This window comes from Antechinus flavipes, chromosome 4 (genome assembly GCF_016432865.1).
Source record: "Antechinus flavipes isolate AdamAnt ecotype Samford, QLD, Australia chromosome 4, AdamAnt_v2, whole genome shotgun sequence".
Lineage (NCBI taxonomy): Eukaryota > Metazoa > Chordata > Mammalia > Dasyuromorphia > Dasyuridae > Antechinus > Antechinus flavipes.
Window position 1 is genome coordinate 472675464 of NC_067401.1, and position 20942 is coordinate 472696405.

At 48.5% G+C, this 20942-nt stretch overlaps 1 protein-coding gene across 1 annotated transcript; it reads left to right on the forward strand.

The window, feature by feature from the left end:
- The first annotated feature begins 343 nt into the window (after positions 1–343).
- CDCP2 (CUB domain containing protein 2) lies at positions 344–17027 on the forward strand. The gene is made up of 6 exons (XM_051996851.1): positions 344–518; positions 2732–3079; positions 3658–3993; positions 9630–9983; positions 15855–16033; positions 16701–17027. The coding sequence occupies exons 1-6, from the start codon at positions 344–346 to the stop codon at positions 17025–17027; spliced, it is 1719 nt and encodes a 572-aa protein (XP_051852811.1).
- Positions 17028–20942: the final 3915 nt, after the last annotated feature.

The following is a 20942-nucleotide window of genomic DNA, read 5'->3' on the forward strand; positions in this document are numbered from 1 at the left end:
CCCTTGGGCCAAGCAGCACCATCCGCCTAAGGACAGGGGCAGCCTGGCGCCCGGGGAGATGGGGCGTTTCAGGGCGGGGTTCTCTGGGGCCAGGACGCTCCGAGATAAGGATCCTTTCTCCATGTTCGCTCAGCAGAGGGTAGAACAGCTCCTGGAAAGCCCAGGTCGAGTGACAGCTGGGAAGAAATCCCTTAGATCACAATCCTTCCTCCTCCCTGAACTAGGCCCCGAACAAGAATTCCTAGTTATATCCCCGCAGGGCGGTCACATGTCTCCAGCAAGGGGCAAAGAGGGTCTGCACCTTAGGGGCAGGTCCAGAGGCAGCAAAGCTCGGGGGATGAGGATGGCACTGAGAGGCGCAGCTGGTGACTCCAGGGCTCTCTCCTGGAGACCAGCTCACCAGCTTCCTACTCCCAGCCCCTGCCTCCCACCTGCCTCCTCACCCACCCGCTGCAGGGGCCGTCCCTTGTCTTCTGAAGAGCCTCAGACTATGGGACATCGCATGAAATGGGCTGCAGGTGGGCTTGCCCAGAGCTTGGGAGGCGGAAGCCGGGGCTCACCTACCCATGTCCTGCTTTGTCTTGGTGCAATGGAAAGTAGATTCCAGAAGAACCAGGTTCAAATTCTGACTCTTCTGCTTGCTACCTCAGTTTCCTAATCTGTGAAATGAACGGTTTGGATCAGATGATCTCTAAGGTCCCTCTGAGCCCAGGAGCAATACTAGAAGTCCACAATAGCCGAGCATCCAAGGGGCCGCAGGGGTCTTTAGAACGTAGCTTATGAGAGCTGGGATGAGTCTTAGAACGCGGAATGCCAGCTCAAAGCAGAGGATGCCAAGTTGGGAGAGACTTTAGAACACGGAACATCAGGCCTGGAAGAGACTTCAGAAGCGAGTGTTTTAGAGCCCAGAGGGAGCCCAGAACATAGAGCACACGGCTGGAAGCGAGCTCAGAACCGAGTTTGGGAACGGAGGCCTAACACAAACAACGTCAGAGTCCTAAGGATGGGATGGACTTTAGAACTTAGAATGTTAGAACTGGAAATAGTCCAGAACAGGGAACATCAGACCTGAGAGGAAGACAGGCCATAAATACACATCACCCGCTGCCAGGTGAGCAAAGAGACCTTTCTAAAAGGGAGGAATAGTGCAGGGCAACGGGAGGGTTTAACAGCTGCTTGTTGAGTCCAAGCATCGGGAGCAAAGGGCCTGTCGCACGCAAACTCAGGGTGCTGTGGATGACACTTTTCATCTCCCCCACTATTTCCCTCGCAATTCTGCTCCAGAGACATGGGAATCCCGGCTGCTCTCACTCCCCCGAGACACCCCGAGCCTTTGTGCTAACTGTCCCCAAACCAGGACACTCCCCGCCTTCTCTGCCTCTTGGAACGCCTGGTTTCCTTCCAGACTGAGCTTCTGTAGTGTGCCCCATGTCCACCCCCAGCTGCTCGTGTCTCCCTCTCCTCCTGCGAGATTCCTCTGCACCTCCTCCATATGCCTCCCCAATAACAGGGGAAGTCCTGGGGAGGGATGGCAGGCTCTGAAGGCAAGAGGCCACAGGACACTTGCATCCTGGGAATTCATTTTAAGTTTCCTTTGAATAATCGTTTATAAAGAAAATAATCTCCTTGTTTTGCTGACCCTCTTGTCCTCCTGCCCCTTCTTTTCAGAGCTACTCTGGACCAAAGCTTTCCCTTCTCTGGTCTCCTTAGTCCCCCAACCATCCTCATACTTCCCTTTCTTTTCCGTGATCTTTGTGGACGGAAATCAGAGGCTGCCCATCGTGTCCTGTGACTTCATTCCTTGGGGAGTGTGGACATCTTCTTTTCTTCTCTTTCCTTTCCTCTTCTTTCCTTCTCTTCTTCAAAACCAACAGGTGTGAAAATTCAAGAAAACATTCACCAATAGTTTGTTAGCTGCATCACTAAAGATTGTCACTGGAAAACAAAGTGAATTTCCCAAGAGCAGGTACAACTTCACTTTTGCTTTTTATTTCTTGCACTTAGAGCTCCTGGCACATAGTGGGGGGGGTTATAATTATTAATTATTATATATAATTATGTATCATCATATATAATTATATTATAGAATTCATTAATGATCAAACAACAAGCATTTATTAAGTGCTTGTTGATTGATAAGTTTGATGGATTTCACCTTTACCTAACATTCTCCTGTAAGGATTGAAGAAAGAGGAGATGGAGGGTGTCCATATTCCATACTCTTCCATCCTTCTTTGTCCTGCCTGTTTAATCCTCTGCAGTTGTATCCCATAGGGTCAGTGAATCAATCGACAGCTGATCAATACGCATTCAGTGAGATCCTCCTGGGATCCAGGTAGTGTGCTAGCATGGGAGCTTCTTAGGTTCTAGCGTTTTATGGTTGGGAATCTATCTTCTAGAATCTGTAAATAGAAGATCACATGATCTGCAATTCCAAAATCGGCAGTTTTTTAGTTCTTTAATTCCAAGTGAGTCAGCCGGCCAATTCCAGACTGGATGAGTCAATAGAACACGTTTCTTCTCTGAGAAGGAGTCAGAGGACTTGGGTTCACAGCCTAGTTTTGCTACTAAGCACTTGGTTAAGTCACTGACCTAACTGGGTCTCAGAGATGACCTGGAAAGTCCCTTCTAGCTCTCGAGCTTCATGGTGCTCCCTCCGGAGCATTTTGTCACCTGGGAACTCTCCCTCCCAGACAGAAACGCTTTCATTGGTCTCTTCTCCTCGTCCCAGGCATCAAGTGTGGTGGGGTGCTCTCGGGGCCGTCAGGCAACTTCTCCAGCCCCAACTTCCCGGGGCTCTACCCCTACGACACGGAGTGCAGCTGGCTCATCGTGGTGGCCGAGGGCAGCTCCATCCTGCTCACCTTTCACGCCTTTGACCTGGAGTACCACGACACGTGTGGCTACGACTATTTGAAAATCTACAACGGCGCCTCCAGTGACGAGGGCAATCTCCTGGGCCAGTTCTGTGGCCAGAGCCGCCCGCCTCCCTTCACCTCCTCCTGGCACATCATGTCCATCATCTTCCACTCGGACAAGCACGTGGCCAGCTGGGGCTTCTCAGCCGGCTACAGGAAAGGTCAGGGGGGGACCAGAAAGTCAGGGGTGACCAGAAAGGTTGGGAGTGACTGGAAAGTCAGAGGGTAACTGGAAAAGTTAGGGGGCAACTGGAAATGTCAAAAGGTGACTGGAAAAATCAGGGGTGATTAGAGGGAAGTCAGGGGAGAGAGAGAAGCTAAGGGACCCCTCAAGGTCAGAAAGGAGGGGGGAGAGATGGGCTCTTAGACCAGGCGTCACTTGCAGCTCTGACAATCCTCACCTGCCCGACTCTGGGTCTTACTTTTCTCACTTATAAGACACAGTGAGTTTGACCAGATGACCCCTGGGGTCCTTCCAGGTCTGGATCAATGAGCCTGTGAAGTGGGTTTGATTCCCACTTTCCTACCCAGGAGATATCAGCCAGATCTCTCCATATTTTTGTCCTCAGTTTTCCTCCCTGTGAAATGGGCATCAGCAAGCCCCCTGTCACTGCCCCACGGTGGGGATGGGGGGCCTTGCGCCCGGCCGACAGGCCCACTTGTGGCAGGTCTGTCCCAGCCCTGCCCGGGGAGCTCGGGGGCCCTCTCCGTCCCGGTGACGCGCGTGGTTCTCTTGCAGACACCTGCGGGGGAGTGCTCACCGGCCTGTCTGGAGTGATCACCAGCCCGGAGTACCCCGGCAGCTACCCCAACAACGCAGAGTGTCACTGGGTCATCAGGGCGTCCGGATCTTCCACCATCAAGCTGGTGTTTGCCGACTTCCAGGTGGAGAGCGACCGATCGTGTAACTACGACTACGTGGCTGTCATCGAGGGGGGAGGCCCTGGGCGGGGCCGCCATTACTGCGGCAGCACCAAGCCCCCGGACCTGGTGTCCCTGGGCCGGGAGGTGCAGGTGGTGTTCAAGTCTGACTTCAACATCGCCGGCCGGGGCTTCAAGGCCTACTACTTCTCAGGTAGGAGGCGTCGGGATCTGGGGGAGCGGGAGGCGGGAAGGCCTGGCCCGTCGCCCGCTTCGGGGAGCTCCCACGTGGAGAGGGCCCGCCCTGACCCCAAGAGCTCCCCCGTCTCCCGAATGCAGCTCTCAGTCCCAAATCTCCTCATGGAGCCCAAACAACAGGCGAGCAGGAATCTCCGTGACTGACGGCTGGCCAGATAACCCAAAGACCAGAAGGGATGGGGAACCCCTCGCTTCCTCTGCTCTGCTCGTCCCCAGACTCGCTCGTTAGGGATTTTCTCCTCACGTCAAACCTAAATTTCTTTGTATCTTCTCTCCACTCTCTGAGGCAAGACTAAGCCCAGTCTCTTAGGTTTCCCCTTCAGATACTTGAAAGCAGTTATCATGTCTCCCCTCCGCCTTCCCTTCTCCAAACTGGCCATCCCTTGTTCTGCATTCTCGAGTTTCCCTCAGTCTTCAGATGCATTCCAGTCTATCTAAATTATGGCACCCGGAGCACAGTTCTCCCTGTGTGATCCAACCAGGGCAGAGGACCAGGGCCCGTCTTTTTCTGCTGGACTTCTCTTAGCCCTGCCTAGAATGCCATTAGTTGGGTAATTTTTATCTAGCATAAAAATCTACCATATATGATACATATCTACCATACACACTTGACTCATATCAAATTGGTAGTCTACTAAGACCTCCTGATCATCTTCAGAGGAATTAGTCTAGCCACACTTTTCCATTTCATACTTGTACAGTTAATTTTTTTTCAAACCAAAGGCAGAACTTTATGGTTATTATTAAACTTCATCTTTTCTACTTTTCTAGCCTGCTGAGATCTTTTTGGATCCTGATCCAGTCATCCATCACGTTAGCTGCCTCCCAGCGTCAGGTCATCTGCAAATTTAATAAACATACATTTTATGCCTTTATTCAAGAAATAGATAAAAAGGTTGAAAAGAATGGTTCTGATTATAATTCCCTGGGGCAAGTCACCAGAGACACATTCTAAAGTGGAATTGACTTGTCAATGACTTTTCAAACAGCGGAGGCTCCCTGAATTTTTAATATTTGTCATTTATTCTGTGGCAAGTGATCCATTATAGCCACACATCCCAATTTCTTTAGACATTCCTTAAATGTTGGACATAGATTTTATTTCTAGCTTTTTGTTACGATGGATAATGCAGCTAGGGAATCGGGCTTCCGACGGGCAGGTCTTTCCTTGGAATTGGGCTCCCGACGGGTGGGTCTTTCCTTGGATCCAGGCTCCCGACGGAAGGTCTTTCCTTGGAATTGGGCACCCGACGGGCGGGTCTTTCCTTGCCGCTGATAATATCCTCCTTGCAAAGGGATCTTTGAGTCAAAAAAGAGATGACCAATGGAATTACTCCATTCACAACTTCTTTTTACAACCTCCTGCCCACAGCATTCAGTAACTTACCCATTTAGTGATCCTGTTAGAAAGGACAGGATTTGCCTTTGATGAAGTCTTGCTGACTCCTTGGGATCGTTTTTTGGTGGGGTGTGAACATTCACAGATTGTCACCTTAATGATGGCTTCTGGACCTTTGTAAGAATTGAAATCAGGCTCGCTGGCCCAGTTTTGCACCCTCTCTCCTATTCCCTCCCCCTCCCCCACTCCTCTTTTTTGAGTCAATCAGGATTAAGTATTTTTCCCAGGATCACACAGATGTTGTGGCTGAATTTGAACTCAGGTATTCCAGACTCCAGAGCAGGTGCTCTTTCCACTATCTCTATATCTCTATTTATGTCTCCACAATAGATAGACATCTAGCTTAATATGTGTGTGTGTGTGTGTGTCTCCACAATAGATAGACATCTAGCCGTCCCCCCTGCCTTTTTTTTTTGGAAAATCAGGACAATTCCCTTTCCCTGATGATCTCTGCGACACATTCTCCTCATCTCCCAAGTCTTCCAAACGCCGCCAGTTTCTCAGCCATTACGTTTGCTGTTTCTTTCAGAAACCTAGAACCTCATTCATCCTGGTACTTATTGAGAGCGACGAGGTTCCTGCTCATGATCTCGCTTTTCTTGGGTGTTTACTTGGACACTCATTTTTGTTCTCTCTGTCCGTTCCAAGTTCATTCTCCTTGGAAGAGAAAGAACAAGGATAGACCCATGATTTCTTTGCTACAGAGAACTCCCACAAGAGGAAACTCCCTTCACCGATGTAGACTGTCACATTCTCTGAACTTAGAATCTTAGACCATTATCTAATGTACTAAAAGGTTAAAGAACAAGGTCACAGCCAATATATGCTAGAGGTGAGACTTGAACCCAGATCCTTCTGGCTTTGAGGTCAGCTTTTTCTCTCCCATGTTACAGTCTCTTGGAAGAGAGGGCAGACGACGTCTTCTCATCTCACCCATTCTCATCATTCCATCCACCCCAATCAATAGCCCTATCCTTCCTTCATCCTTGTCTCTTCCTGGCCCCTTACCTTCCTGTCTCACACCTGACTCCCCTCCTCTGAAGTTCTCCACTGCCCGATGACATTAGCCTCCTTCTTGCTCCTCAAGCATGGCTCACCACCTCCAGACTGGGGATGTGCCCTGGCTGGATGCCGTGCCCAGAATGCTCTGTCTCCTCATCTTCGCCTCCTGGCTTCTTTGGCTTCCTTCAGGTCAACTCAGATCTGATTTTCTACCAGGAATCTTCTTTTAAAAAAATTTTTTAAAGCTTTATTTTTCAAAACATAAACATGGATAATTCTTTGACATCTGACCCTTGCAAAACCTTGTGTTCCAATTTCCCCCCCTTCCTCCTTTTCCTCCCCTAGATGGCAAGTACTCCAATACATGTTAAACATGGTAGAAATATATGTTAAATCCAATATCTGCATACATATTTATGCCCCAATTCTCTTGGGGCACAAGAAGAATCAGATCAAAAAGAAAAAATGAGAAAGAAAATAAAAAGCAAGCAAAGGACAACAAAGAGTGTAAATTCTATGTTCTGATCCATACTCAGTTCCCACAGCTTCTCTCGGGGGACAGATGGCGCTCTCTCCATCACAAGACCATTGGAAGTGGTCTGAATCATCTCACTGTTGGAAAGAGCCACATCTGTCAGAATTGATCACCCCATAATCTTTTTGTTGCCATGTACAATGATCTCCATCAGGGGGCTTCTTAATCTTAATGCTAGCACCTTTCCTCGGAGTCTCTTGCTAACTTACCCTGTAATTATATTTCATTTGTTTTCAGTTGTTGGCTGTCCCTCTCCCATTAGACTTTTAAAAACATCTTTCTTTGAATCTCCAGAGTTTAGCACAGAGTCTGGCAATGGTGGGCCCTGAAGAACTGCTTAGGGACCGACCGCCTGGCAGACAGCTCCGCTGCTCCAGGGATCTATCGGCAGCTCTGGCTCCTGGCCCTCTGACTGCCCGACAGCGTCATGATCCATAGTCGCCCGTGGTTAGGCCTTTTTGTTTTTTATCTCCAGCTATCCCGACACAACAGTGAGCAGCCCACGTGGTTCAGGCCCTCCAAGGACACAGCTTAGCTCCCTTCCGTGATGACCGCGTTAGCCCCCTGGATACCCCAGAATCAGCCGGAGTCAGGACAAGCAAAAGTCCTTGGTCTTTATTCTTGGTCTTCAGACGCAGGATTGAACAGGATGGAAGCAGAATCTCCGCCGCCTTCCTTCTCTCTCATCTACCACAAAGAGTGATCCTGGCTAATCTTACTCCACCTCCCAGTCCCTCCTACAATTCTCTGTATACACCAATCATCGAGCCAGCACAGGATGGTGGGAAGGACCATTTTCCAAGCACATGCCCATAGAGTATTGTCCAATCGGTAGTTAGCCTCAAGAGCTTGGCTGTCCTGACCTCAGTGCGTTTCAACCCTCTACACCTTCCAATGTGCTTCTTTTGTCCTTATCCCCTGATAAATCTGCCTCAGGAGTCCACCCAACATTCAGGCTTCTCCCAATATTAGGAGGATCCTTCTGGAGCACTAGGGCTCTCACCCATCCTCCCTCATCCTTGGAGCACTCGGGCTGCTCACCCATCCTCCCTCACCCTTGGAGCACTCAGGCTGCTCACCCATCCTCCCTCACCCTTGGAGCACTCAGGCTGCTCACCCATCCTCCCTCCCTCTTACCATTCTCTACATAATCTTTTGAATCCTAAGCAGGGCCCGTGTGCAGCACGTACCTGAGCCCTTCTCCTTGTGTACTTGTGGGTAATTTCTGCATATTCGCTCCCCCATCAGATTGCGAGCTTCTCTAGCCCAGGCTCTGTTTGCTTTCTGCCTTTTTAAAATTGCCCCCGCCTTTAGCTCGGGACCTTGACACATATTGAACTTTGGTAGTGGTGACAATCCTTCCTGGCCCCATTTGAGATTTTCTTGGCGGAGATACTGAGCTGGTCGGCCATTTCCCTCTCTGGCTCATTTTACAGATGAGGAAACTGAGGCAGGCGGGGGGAAGTGACTGCCCAGGGTCTCACGGCTCGTGTCTGAAGCTGGATTTGAACCTAAGAAGATGAGTCTTCCTGAGTCCAAGCTCAGCGTTCTGTGCTCTTTGCCACCTAGCTGCTTAACCACTACAGCTGACTGATGGCTAGGGGAGCCCAAGGCTGGCGGATTGCTTACATTGGGGGTCTCTGAGCTACAGCAGGACCAAACTCTGTGTCCGGGGTCTCCGTTCTCTGACCTTGGGGCAGCCTCCGGATGGAGGGGTCACTGGGCAGCGGCTCACGTGGCTCAGACTGGAGACAGAGTCTGTCCAAGCTTCCGTCGGCGAGATCGGGCCTTCAGTGGCTGCTGAGCTCCCAGCCCGGCTGGGACGGGAGACGCGGCCTCCAACGCAACCCGAGCTGGTCCCTGCGCTCCATCTGCATCCACCTCGGTCCCTTTGGCGGATTCCTCCCTTCCCTCTTTATCAGACTCATTTCTGCCGCGCTTTTCGAATTTCACGCTTGGCGACTTCCCATCCCTCTTGGGTCAACTTCTCTCGCAAAATATTATGCCGTTTAGTCTTAACTGTTCTGCCTCCAAACCCCGGGAAAATGGCGCGGCCGTCCTCGGCTCATCCATCAGAGGGGCTGTGACAGAGGGTTCCTCATCCCCCAGCTCCCGGCGCGTCTGCTTTAGCAGCTTCCTGGCTGGTGGGAACTCGGGACACGATGGTTCGGCCTCCGGGGGTTTTTCTACCTGCTGAAAGAGCCAATTTTTATTAAAACAAGACGGAGGCAGAGAGGAGAGAGAGGAAGAGGGAGGAGAGAGACAGACACAGGGAGCAGAGGCAGAGACACAGAGAGAGACGGAAGAAGGGAAGGAGATAGAGACAGAAGGAGGAGAGAAGGGAGGGAGGGAGGGGGAGAGAAAGGAGAGGGGAAGGGAAGGAGGGAAAGAATCCTTTCATGTTCCATATAACAGCCAACAACGTGGTGTCAGGAACATAGAACCAAAGGTGACGGGAAGCCCGGCTCGGGCTAAGGAAGCCCTTGGCTGGTGGGTATGACACCGTCACCTGTGAGTAAAGTTTGTAAGTCCACGCTAGGGCCTGCTGCAAGCTCTGCGAGCCGAAGATGCCGGAGACAAACCGCACCCTAGCCCCACCCGGCCCCTTCTCCCGGGCTCCCCAAGCTGCCGTTAACGCTGCTCTTTCTCCCCCCAGGGGAGTGCCAGGAGGTTTACATGGCCATCAAAGGCAACTTCTCCAGCCCTCAGTATCCCAACTCCTACCCCAACAACATCCGCTGCCACTGGACCATCCAGATGCCCCCCGGCTACCGGATCAAGGTGTTCTTCCTGGATCTGGACCTCGAGGAGCGGAACGTGCTGACCAACAGCTGTGACTTCGACCACCTGGCGGCCTTCGACGGGGCCAGCGAAGCCGCTGCCCTCCTGGGGAGGTGGTGCGGGCGAGAGGTGCCCGCGGCCATCACGAGCAGCCACCACCAGCTCCTCCTGGTCCTGCACACGGACCGCAACACGGCCAGACGCGGCTTCTCCGTGGCCTACGTCGGAGGTGAGTGCGGCCCGCGCGGAGCTGCTGGCCAGGGCTCCGGGGGAAGGCCGGGTGGAGGACTCAGCCGTCCTCCCTCTGGGCCTCCCCTACCCCCGCCAACCTGGCCGTGCTCCCGAGAAAGCCTTCCTCAAAATTCTCCCTTCTAGTCTGCTGCCCCCCAACATTTAGTAAGGACTTGCTGCAGAGAGCCAGCAGAGCCAGCCCCTGCTCCTGGGGAGCTTATGTCCTCTCCGGGAGAAGTTCTCTACAGGAGAACAAGGGGGATTTTATGGGGAGAGGGAGCACCGGAAGGGATCAGAAAAGAGTTCGTGTTGGGGATGGCTTTGAAAGAGGATTCTAAGGGAGCAACTGGGGGGTGCAGTGGGTGGAGCACCAGCCCTGAAGTCCGGAGGACCCAAGTTCAAATCTGACCTCAGACACTTAACACTTCCTAGCTGTGTGACCTGGGCAAGTCACTTAACCCCAATTGCCTCAGGGGAAAAAAATATAAAAGATGTCTAGGGAATGTCAACTTGAGGCGTCTAAAGGCCAGTTGGAGAGCTGAGTCTGCAGGTCGAAAGAGCAGTTCTGGTTGGATAAAGTGACCTGAGAATCATCTGTATGATGGTGATAACTGAGTTCCTGGGAACTGATAAAACACCAAGGAAGTCCTGACGGCATAAAGTGACAGGGCAGCTGAGTGACGGGACATGAAGAGGTGGGAGAAGGAGCCCTGTTACGCGGGCTTGATTTTTTCGGTGAAATGTGAAGTGAGATTCTCCGCTGAGAAGGTGGGGAAGGAGCCTTGGGAGGGCTGAGGAAGGACACAAAAGTTTGGAAGAGCTGCTGTGGTGGCTGGGATTGGGGAGCTCCCTCTCCATGAGCACACACTGCTGGGTGCTGGGAAATCCGAGGATAAGACAGAGTCCTGCCCTCAGGGAGCTTCCCCTTTACATAATTTTAGGAGAAATGGGGAGCAGTGGGGAGTTGGGAGAGCTTTGTGACTGCTCCAACTGTACAGACTTTGGAGTTTCCCTCTTCCTGGCCTTGTGGACACAATCTTTCTGACCTTTCTTCCTGTTTGGTTCTTACAACAAAAGGAGCGAGCAGATTGGTGGGGAGGACGTGGGCTTTGGCTGGGAAGGGCCAGGTGGGGAGGGAAAGAAGGAAAGGACGGGACCAGCTGGTGTCAGCAACAGGCGCTCTCTGTCAGGTGAAGCCTAGAAATACATCAGCCTTTGTTGCCTGGGAGCCTGTGGGATTTACAGCCCCAACTGTGTCCTCGTGGCAGCTCGGAGCTGGGCGGCAGCCCTGATTTACACTCCTGTCTTCCCTCCTTGCTGGAAAATGGCCCCAGGGGAGCCTTCACATTGGGGGACCGAATCAACCACTCAGACAATGTGGGGACTGAGGGGAGCTCAGTATTCCAATACAGAGTTAAATCCCCGTGGTAGATAATTAGACCTAAGGGGACCTTAGGATGTCAGAGCTAGAACAAAGAATATTAAAACAGAGAGATCGAGAGTCCCGGATGTGGAGCTCAGAGGGATCTCAGAGACCTTCGAGTTCGAACCTCTCACATTAAGGATGAGGAAACTGAGGACCAGGGAGGGGAAGGGCCCCCAGAGCCTGGACATCAGAGGTGGGATCAGACCCTCAGACTCCAAAGCTGGTGCTTTTCCCGCTCTACCACTGTCTTGCCACAAAGCGTCCTAGAATGTAAAATCATAAACTTCAGCAAGCATCATTATTAGCACTGTTCCTTCCACTTTCCTTGGTGACAGAATGCAAACTTCGCAAGGGAAAGGACTATTTCAGTGGTCTTTGGATCTCCAGCACCATGGACAGTGCCGGGTGCTGGTAAACAACCCAAGTCATTAAGAGACATGGGGCGGGAGTGGGGTGGGGGGTGGAGAAGGGGAGGGAGAAAGAGGAAGACAGAGACAGAGAGACACACAGACAGAGATATAGAGAGAGCGTCAGAGACAGAGAGAGAGAAAAAAAGAGAGAGTGAAGGAGGAAGAGAGAGAGACAGAGACAGAGACAGAGAGAGAGAGAGAGAGAGAGAGAGAGAGAGAGAGACAGAGATGGAGACAGAGAGAGACAGAGACAGAGAGACAGACAGAGAGAGAGACACAGAGAGAGAGAGAGACAGAGACAGAGACAGAGACAGAGAGAGAGAGAGAGAGAGAGAGAGAGAGACAGAGACAGAGACAGAGAGAGGAATGAGGAAAGTCTCGAGTGGGAGGTGGTACCCAAGCTGTGAAGGAAGCTTGGAAGAAAGCCAAGGATTCTGCCATGTCGAGGTGAGAAATGAGAGCATTCCAGGCATGGGGCACAGCTTCTACCAAGGCCCAGAGACAGGAGAAGAAATGAAGCAGCGCCATGTGTGGGAAGCTGCTAGCAGGCAAGTGGAATAGAGAGTGAATGAAGGGGAGTAATATGAGATCATAGGAAAGATAGATGGGAACACATGGCAGAAAGCCAAGCAGCATGGATTTTTTTTCCTACAGGAATAGGGAGCCACAGAATTTTCTTGAGGAAAAGAGATTAGTGTGATCAGATATGCATGTTAGGATGCTAGTTTGCTCTATGTAGAGGATGAATTTGAGTGTGGAAGAGATTGGGAATAGGAAAATCAGAATATAGAATGTCAAAACTCAACCCAGAATGTCAGTCACGGGACATCTTAAAACATCAAATAGAGGGCCACAGAGTGCCGGTGCCAGAAAGGACTTAGCCATCGGCTGGTCCAACAGAAGAGGTGCTGATGAAGGAGTCCATAGTGTCTCTCTTCCCTCTGTTGTTGTATGAGGAGCCCTCCTGTGTTTAAAATGCCTGAAGAGAGAATTGGAGACCCTGCCCACCCCACTCCTCCTCCATCCTCTATGCTGTAATGTTCTCCATTCAATGAGCAAATGGATGCAGAGGCAGAGAGAGACTCCCTTCCCCTGAAGACCCCCACAGAGAGATAGGGAAGGAACATGGCCCCCGAGGAAAGAAGCAGAGGTTAAACTAGATGGCCTCTGAAATCTCACAAACATTTACTAGCTGTGGGAGCTCAGGTCCCTTGGACCTGCTCAACTTCAGGAGCCTCATCTGTAAATGGGGACCATAAATGCGATGATATTTATAAACCACTTGACACACAGTAGGTGCTTCATAAATGTATGCTCCCTTTTCCTGCTCCCCATCCACCTTCCAAGATTATGAAGCTCAAATTAAGTAATACTAAAATGCTTTGCAAACCTTAAAGCACCACATAAGTGAATATTATGATTATCATAAAAATATATAATATAGGAATCTATTTCCTTAATATATTATATATATATGTGTACACATGCAATATATGTGTGTATAATATAGGTAATATAATGTAATATATATGTATGTATGTAATATATAAATATATGTTTACATTGTAGAAATAGATTTACAAATTGATATGATATAAATCTATGGAAGTTATATGTAATTTACTATCATTCTCTCCCTGATCCTCTGATCATGGTTTGCCCTGCAAACAGTAGCACTCAGGGTCCTTTGGTGGGAAGCAGTGGGGATGGGAGGCTTGCTGGGCTCCAGAGAGTTGAGTAAATGAAGTGCCATCTTCCTGCCCCACTTGGAACTGCCAGGGAATAGATTCAGTTTTGCAGATGAGAAAGCTTTGGAGGGCAGGGACCGTCCCAATTCTTTCTTTGCACCCCATAGCACCTAGCATGGGCTCTGGTATGTTTGTTATTACTGTTGTCATTCAGTCATTTTCAGTCGTGTCCAACTTTTCATGACCCCTTTTTGGAGTTTTCTTGGCAAAGGTACTAAAGTGGCACATAGTAGGTGCTTAATAAATATTTACTAATGCATCGATTTGGAGCAGTAAAGGAGCTCAGAGGTCGCCTAGTGCAACACATTCATCTGCTGATGAGAGACCTCAGGTCTAAGGTCACATGTGGTTAAGGAGAGGTTCTAAATCTGGCAATGATTCCAAATCTGAAGTGGTAAAACGATGATGATGTGATGGTGATGATGATGAGAATGGTGATGATGATGATGATGATGTTGATGATGATGAGAATGGTGATGATGATGATGGTGATAATGATAATGATGTTGAGGATGATGGTGATGGTGATGATGATGATGGTGATTATGATAATGGTGATGATGAGAATGGTGATGATGATGGTGCTGATGAGAATGGTGATGATGATGGTGATGATGAGAATGGTAATGATGATGATGATGATGGTGATGATGATGGTGATGATGAAGAGGATGATAGTGATGGTGATGATGATGATGGTGATGGTAATGATGATGATGGTGATTATGATAATGATGATGAGAATGGTGGTGGTGATGATGATGATGATGATAATGATGGTGATGATGATGAGAGTGATAATAATAATGATGTTGAGGATGATGGTGATGGTGATGATGATGATAATGGTGATGATGATGATGGTGATTATGATAATGATGATAATGAGAAGGGTGGTGATGATGGTGATGTTGATGATGATGTTGATGAAGGTGATGGTGATGATGATGATGGTGATTATGATAATGGTGATGATGAGAATGGTGATGATGATGGTGCTGATGAGAATGGTGATGATGAGAATGGTGATGATGATGGTGATGATGAAAATGGTAATGATGATGATGATGGTGATGATGAAGAGGATGATAGTGATGGTGATGATGATGATGGTGATGGTAATGATGATGATGGTGATTATGATAATGATGATGAGAATGGTGATGGTGATGATGATGATGATGATAATGATGGTGATGATGATGAGAGTGATAATAATAATGATGTTGAGGATGATGGTGATGGTGATGATGATGATAATGGTGATGATGATGATGGTGATTATGATAATGATGATAATGAGAAGGGTGGTGATGATGGTGATGTTGATGATGATGTTGATGAAGGTGATGGTAATGATGATGATGATAGTAATGAGATGATGATGATGATGATAGTGATGATGAAGAACATGATAGTGATGGTGATGATGGTGATAATGATAATGATGTTGAGGATGATGGTGATGGTGATAATGGTGATGATGGTGGTGGTGATTATGATAATGATGATGATGATGATGATGATAGTAATGATATGATGATGATGATGGTGATGATGATGCCATTGTCACCTACTGCCAGTTGAGAGGCCAGAAAACTCCTTTCACCCCTCTTCCTCCCTTTCCCATCCCCGCCCATCATCTCCCCCATATGGGTTCCAGGGAAGATTTCTCTGACTCTCACAGACTGCCAGGGAGAATTGGGCTCCAGGGCTGTTAAACCCTGGACTAATCCACCTGGGAGCCTAAGAGTTTTCCTACTGCTTCCTTCCAAAGCTGCTGAGAAGAAATGAAGGCAATGGACAGTGAGATGGATCTAAGGCTGAGGCTTGGATGGCAGGCAGGATGGATGAAAGCCTAAGAAGGGCAGGGGCTTGGCCACCTAGTCCCCTAAGAAGTCCAGATGAGAAGGGAAAGAGAGAGTCATCAAGGCAGAGAGAGAACTGAGGAGTGGAGAGATTGGAGATCACAGGGAGGACAAGCAGGGTGGGCTGCAGGGCAGAGGGAGCTTAGAGCATGCAACATTGGAGCAGGAGTGATCTGGAGACACGGAATGCCAAGCTAGCACTTGGGAGGACTATCTGGTCCAACCCCTTCATTGTACAAATGATCTCCTTGAGGCATGGAGAGGGAATGAATGCCCCCAGACTTACAAGTCTCTCAGAGGGAGTCCTAGAAGCCCGGTGCCCTGGGCCCCAGTGCATACCTCCTTTTGCTCAGATGCCATTCTCATGCTCTGGGCCCTGGCAGGCCCCACTGACCCCGGCCCCTCCTCTGTTCTCAGTGGTCCCCATGAACGTCAGCTGTACGCGCACCGACTTCCAGATCCAGATCTCCATTCAGTCACTGGCCCAGCTGGATCGGAGCCAGATCTACCTGGGAAGCCGAAGCTGCCCAGCACAGGTGGTCGGGGACCACTTCAGAATCCAGGCCCGGTTTGACACTTGTGGCACCGAATCCCAGGTAAGAGGTGAGGAGGGGGATCGCAGAGTTTCAGGGAACTCTGGGAAGTAGAAGGAATAGGGATTGGATTCATTGACCTTTAAGGTCCTCTTGAGAGACACAATTCTATAGTTTTCTATTCCAGAAAGTTACGGTTAAAAAATGCTCTGATTTATCTCCCATGATTCTAAGAGTCCATATGCCAAGATTCTTCCAGCTCTAACATCCTGGTCAAAGAATCCTTCCAGTTCTGATGTTCTAGCTTTAATGTCAGATATTCTGACTACAAGTCTTTGTCTAGATTCTATGATTCCATGATTAGAGTGATTGATTCTATACATTTAAGTCTCAATGATTTCTAAGATTTTAAAATTCCACGGTGAGTGGGTCGGCTGATTCCACACCTTTCCTGAGCTCTCCCCGCCAGCCAAGTCGATCGCCTCCGTCCCCAGAAGTCCTGTTCGGGGTGAGCGGTCACAGGCTCATCCAGGCAGTCTCTGCTAGGCCATGGCCCTGGGAGAGGGTGGGTCCCTGGGTTTGGGGCGGGCTAGAGGAGGAGCTGGCATCTGGGCAGGGGTGATGGAGCATCCCCCGGCCCTCGGGCAGTAGGTGGGGCCCGCTCGGTGAGGGGAGCCCGGCTCTGGGAAGGAGCCCAGCCCTCTCTGGGGCTCTGCGTTGGTTTTTGCAGAAAAGGAACAACACAGCTGTGATCGTCAGTGTCCTGTACATCGACTTCTCGGGCATGGTCGGGCAGGAGGAGATCCATAAATACGAGCTACGCTGCGAGCCCCGGAAGAAGGAGGCCTCAGTGCACCTGCTGTCCGGCTCCGGCTGGCTCGGCCCCTACGGTGGCGCGGAGCACCTGCTCGAAGCCCCGGCCCAGGCGGAGGCCAAGGCCCAGGGGCAGCTGGGGGCCAGCCTGACCCAGGACACCAGTGACATCGTCTTCCTGGCCATCTGCATTCTGGCTGGAATCCTCATGATCATTGCCATCGTGGGGCTGGTGCTGCTGTGATTGTGGAAGGCGGGGGGCGGCTCCGAGGAGAAGAGGAGGGAGCTAGGAGTGGGGTGCTTGGCCCTCCTGGAGCTCGGGGAGGGACTGACCAATGAGGGGATGACACAAGCTGGGACCGTGGGACAAAGCACGCTACAATGTCAGAGCCTTAGAACGGGGGATGTCAGGGCTTGGAGGGATCCAGAACGGGGGGTGTCAGAGCTGGGAGTGATCCAGAACGGGGCATGTCAGAGCTGGGAGTGATCCAGAACAGGGGGTGTCAGAGCTGGGAGGGGCCACGGGACAGAAGATACCAAGTTTCAGAGAAACCTTGGAATTCAATCCAATTTGGTTCTGGCCAACAAACTGGCTGGGATTGGGAGTAAAAGATCAGGGCACTTACGCTATTCAGGCCACTTGCTCAGGTGCTGTTGAAAATGCTCCATCTGCCTTCTAGGCCCTGGGTCTGAACCCCAGCTCTGCCCCTTCCTCTCCCTGGGCCTCAGTTTCCGGGCCTTGTGAGCTCTGAGATCTCTTCCGGCTCTAAACTGACAGCCCCTGGTCTTCGGCAGGGATATGGGTCAGCCCATATGTAAGGGAACACAACCCAATAAAGACACTGATGGACGTGCAGAGAGACCAGGGGGCCGGTAAAAGGACTCTAAAAACATCAGGAAATAAAAGAAACTGGAGAAACCTTAATGATCATCAAGGTCAAGCCTCCCATTTTACAGAAAAAGAAACTGAGACCCACAGAGAGAAAAAGATGTGCTGAAGTGCAAAGATCTAGTTCCTAAAAATGCGATGCTTTGGGGGGCATGGGGGAGAATGAAGGGAGGAGATAAAGAGGGGGAGGGGGTCAGCTGCCAGCCCCCCAAAATGTGGCTTCCGTGATAACTGTGCTCCCTTCTTACCAGACACCCGTTTCTTCCATGTGTTACAAAGGCCACTTGTGTCACCTTCTGCCTTTATCTCTAATTCTGAGGGGACAGAAACAGCTCACAGAAAAATGTCCCCCCCCAAAAGAAAAACGTCTTCCAGAGAAGCTGGCAAATAGAAGTGAAGAAAGAAAGAAATGAGGGTCAAGGGGTCACCGAGGGGTCTTGGAAAATCCTGAGAAGTCCTGGATGAACAGATGCAGAGAAGCCCGCAGAAGCGGGAGCGATTTACACGCTGACCGAGCCAGACTGGGTTCCAGCTCTGCCATGTGAGGTTTTAGGCGGCTCGCTTCTCTCTGGACCTCAGTTCCCTTAGCTCTAATCCCACCTTCTATAGTGGCCTTTCTTGGTCCCCGTTCCAGCGGCTAGAGCCGTCCCGTCTGAGATTCTCTCCTGCTGCGTGTTCTGGATGTACCCTGTTTTTCACATATTGGATTCTTGTCTAGAACGATAGCCCTTGGAGGACGCTTAATCAATGCTTGTTGACCGACCGACTGACTCATCTGTTACAAAAATAATAATAACAAAATGAAAAGAGAAGACAGGGATTGGAAAAACGTAACAGAAATAATGTACAGACCAACAGCTCACACCATATATCAAGATGGACGCATGACTTAACCCCATTTCCAACTCAGACCTGAAGAATGACTTCATAAACAAATGAGAGGAGCGAGGAAGAAATCATCTGTCAGTTTTATGGTTGGGCAGAGTTCAAGACCAAATGAGGTACAGAGAAGGTCCCAAAAGATAAAATGACAATTTTGATTACATAAAACTTTAAAAAAAAATTTTGTTTCATTAAATATTTCCCAATTAAAATGTCTTTCTTTTCTTTTTTTGCTGAGGCAATTGGGGTTAAGTGACTTGCCCAGGGTCACACAGCCAGGAAGTGGTAAGTGTCTGAGGCCAGATTTGAACTCCAGTCCTCCTGACTTCAGGGCTGGTGCTCTAGCCACCACCTAGCTGCCCTCCCCCCACCCCCATTACAATTAAAAAAAAATTTTGACACTCATTTTTTTAAAAAATTTGAGTTCCAAATTCTTTTTCTCCCTCAGGCCTCTTCCCCACACCTTGAGAAGGCAAGCAGTAGGATATCAATTATACATGTGAAGTCAGATTATATAAAATTTAAAAGCTTTCCAACAAAGCCAATATAACTAAAATTAGAAGGGAAAGATAAAACTGGGGAAAATTCTTTGCAGCAAATTTCTCTGATAAGAGGCTCATTTCCAAGATTTAAAGAACTGATTCAAATTCACAAGACTAAGAGCCAAGCCCAATTGATAAAGGGTAAAAAATATGCACTTTTCTAAGGAAGAAATCCAACCTCTTAATAACAGTATTTTTTAAATGCTACAAATCACGAATAAGTAGAAAAATGCAAATTAAGGCAACTCTGAGATGCTATCAGATTGACACCTATCAGATTGACAAAGCTTGTTAAAAAAAAAAAAAAAAAAAGTACAGTGGATAGAGCAAGAGCCCTGAAGTCAGGAGAACCTCAGTTCAAATCTGGTCTCAGACATTTAACACTTCCCAGCTGTGTGACCCCGGACAAGTCACTTAACCCCAATTGTCTCAGGAAAAAAGGAAAAGAAAAGAAAAGAGAAAAGAAAAGGAAAGGAAAGGAAAGGAAAGGAAAAGAAAAGAAAAGAAAAGGAAAGGAAAGGAAAGGAAAAGAAAAGAAAAGAAAAGGAAAAGAAAAGAAAAGAAAAGGAAAAGAAAAGAAAAGGAAAAGAAAAGAAAAGGAAAAGAAAAGAAAAAGAAAGAAAGGAAAAGAAAAGAAAAGAACAAATGTTGGAGAGTCTATAGATAAAGCAGGAACACCAATGCACTGCTAGTGGAGCTGTAGAATTAGCCCAATTATTCCAAAAAGAAATATGGAACTATGCCTAGAGAATTACTAAATTCATCTAAGATACCATTCTTAGACCTATATCTCAAACAGATCAAAGATAGAAGAAAAGTATTCATTGGGGCAAAAATATTTTTAACATCTCTTTTTTTGTGGAGGCAAACAACTGGAAGCTAAGTGGGTGCCCATCAAGTGGAGAATGGTTGAACAAATTATGGTGTGTGTAAATGAGCTGGAGTCGGTCCATACCATCTTGCAAGAATCAGTTATTAAAATTTTCATCACTAGAACTTATACCTCAATTTAACATATATTTTAGTTTGTATAACATCTATTGAATTGTTTGCCATCTAGGGGAGGGGATGGGGGAAAGGAGGAGAAAATTCGGAACACAAGGCTATACAAGGGGCAATGTTGTCAAATTATCCGTGCGTATGTTTTGAAAATGAAAAGCTTAATAAAAAAAGAACTTATACTTCAGAAATCAGCAAACATACAGATAGGACTTGACTTATTGTTTTGTTGTTTGTCTAGTCTTAAGCACGAGATTCAGAAAATGTTAATAATGCTAATTAAACTTGAAAGTCTATCATATGTCTTTGCAAAGGCAATTGTTCAACATTTACCAGCACACTCCTAAATGGAACACCGTTGTGGAGTAAAATGATGAAGTGAACATCCTGGGAAGACTTCTAGAAACTGATACCAAGTGGAGGGAGCAGAACTCGGAGAATAATTTACACCATAATAACAACATCATAAAGACGAGCAACTTCGAAAAACTCAAGAATTCTGATGAATGCAATGGCGATTATTCCGGACGACCTCTAGGGGATGGAGTCAGAGACCAAAAGGAAACATATTTCTGGACACGGTCAATATGAGGATTTGTTTTGTTTGACTACGCATATTTGGTACAAAGGTTTGGTTTGGTTTTTAATTGGGTGCAAAAGTGAGGAAAAAAATTGAATTTTAGTTAATAAAAAATTAAATAAAAAACAATGAGTTCCGACACAAGTTTTAACTCTTAAATACTCTGATAGCAGCAAACACCAAACAGATGATAAACCAGTGTTTTCAAAAGACTTCATCACATATATGATTTCTTCATCTCAACAAGAATTCAGAAGACAGATCTAT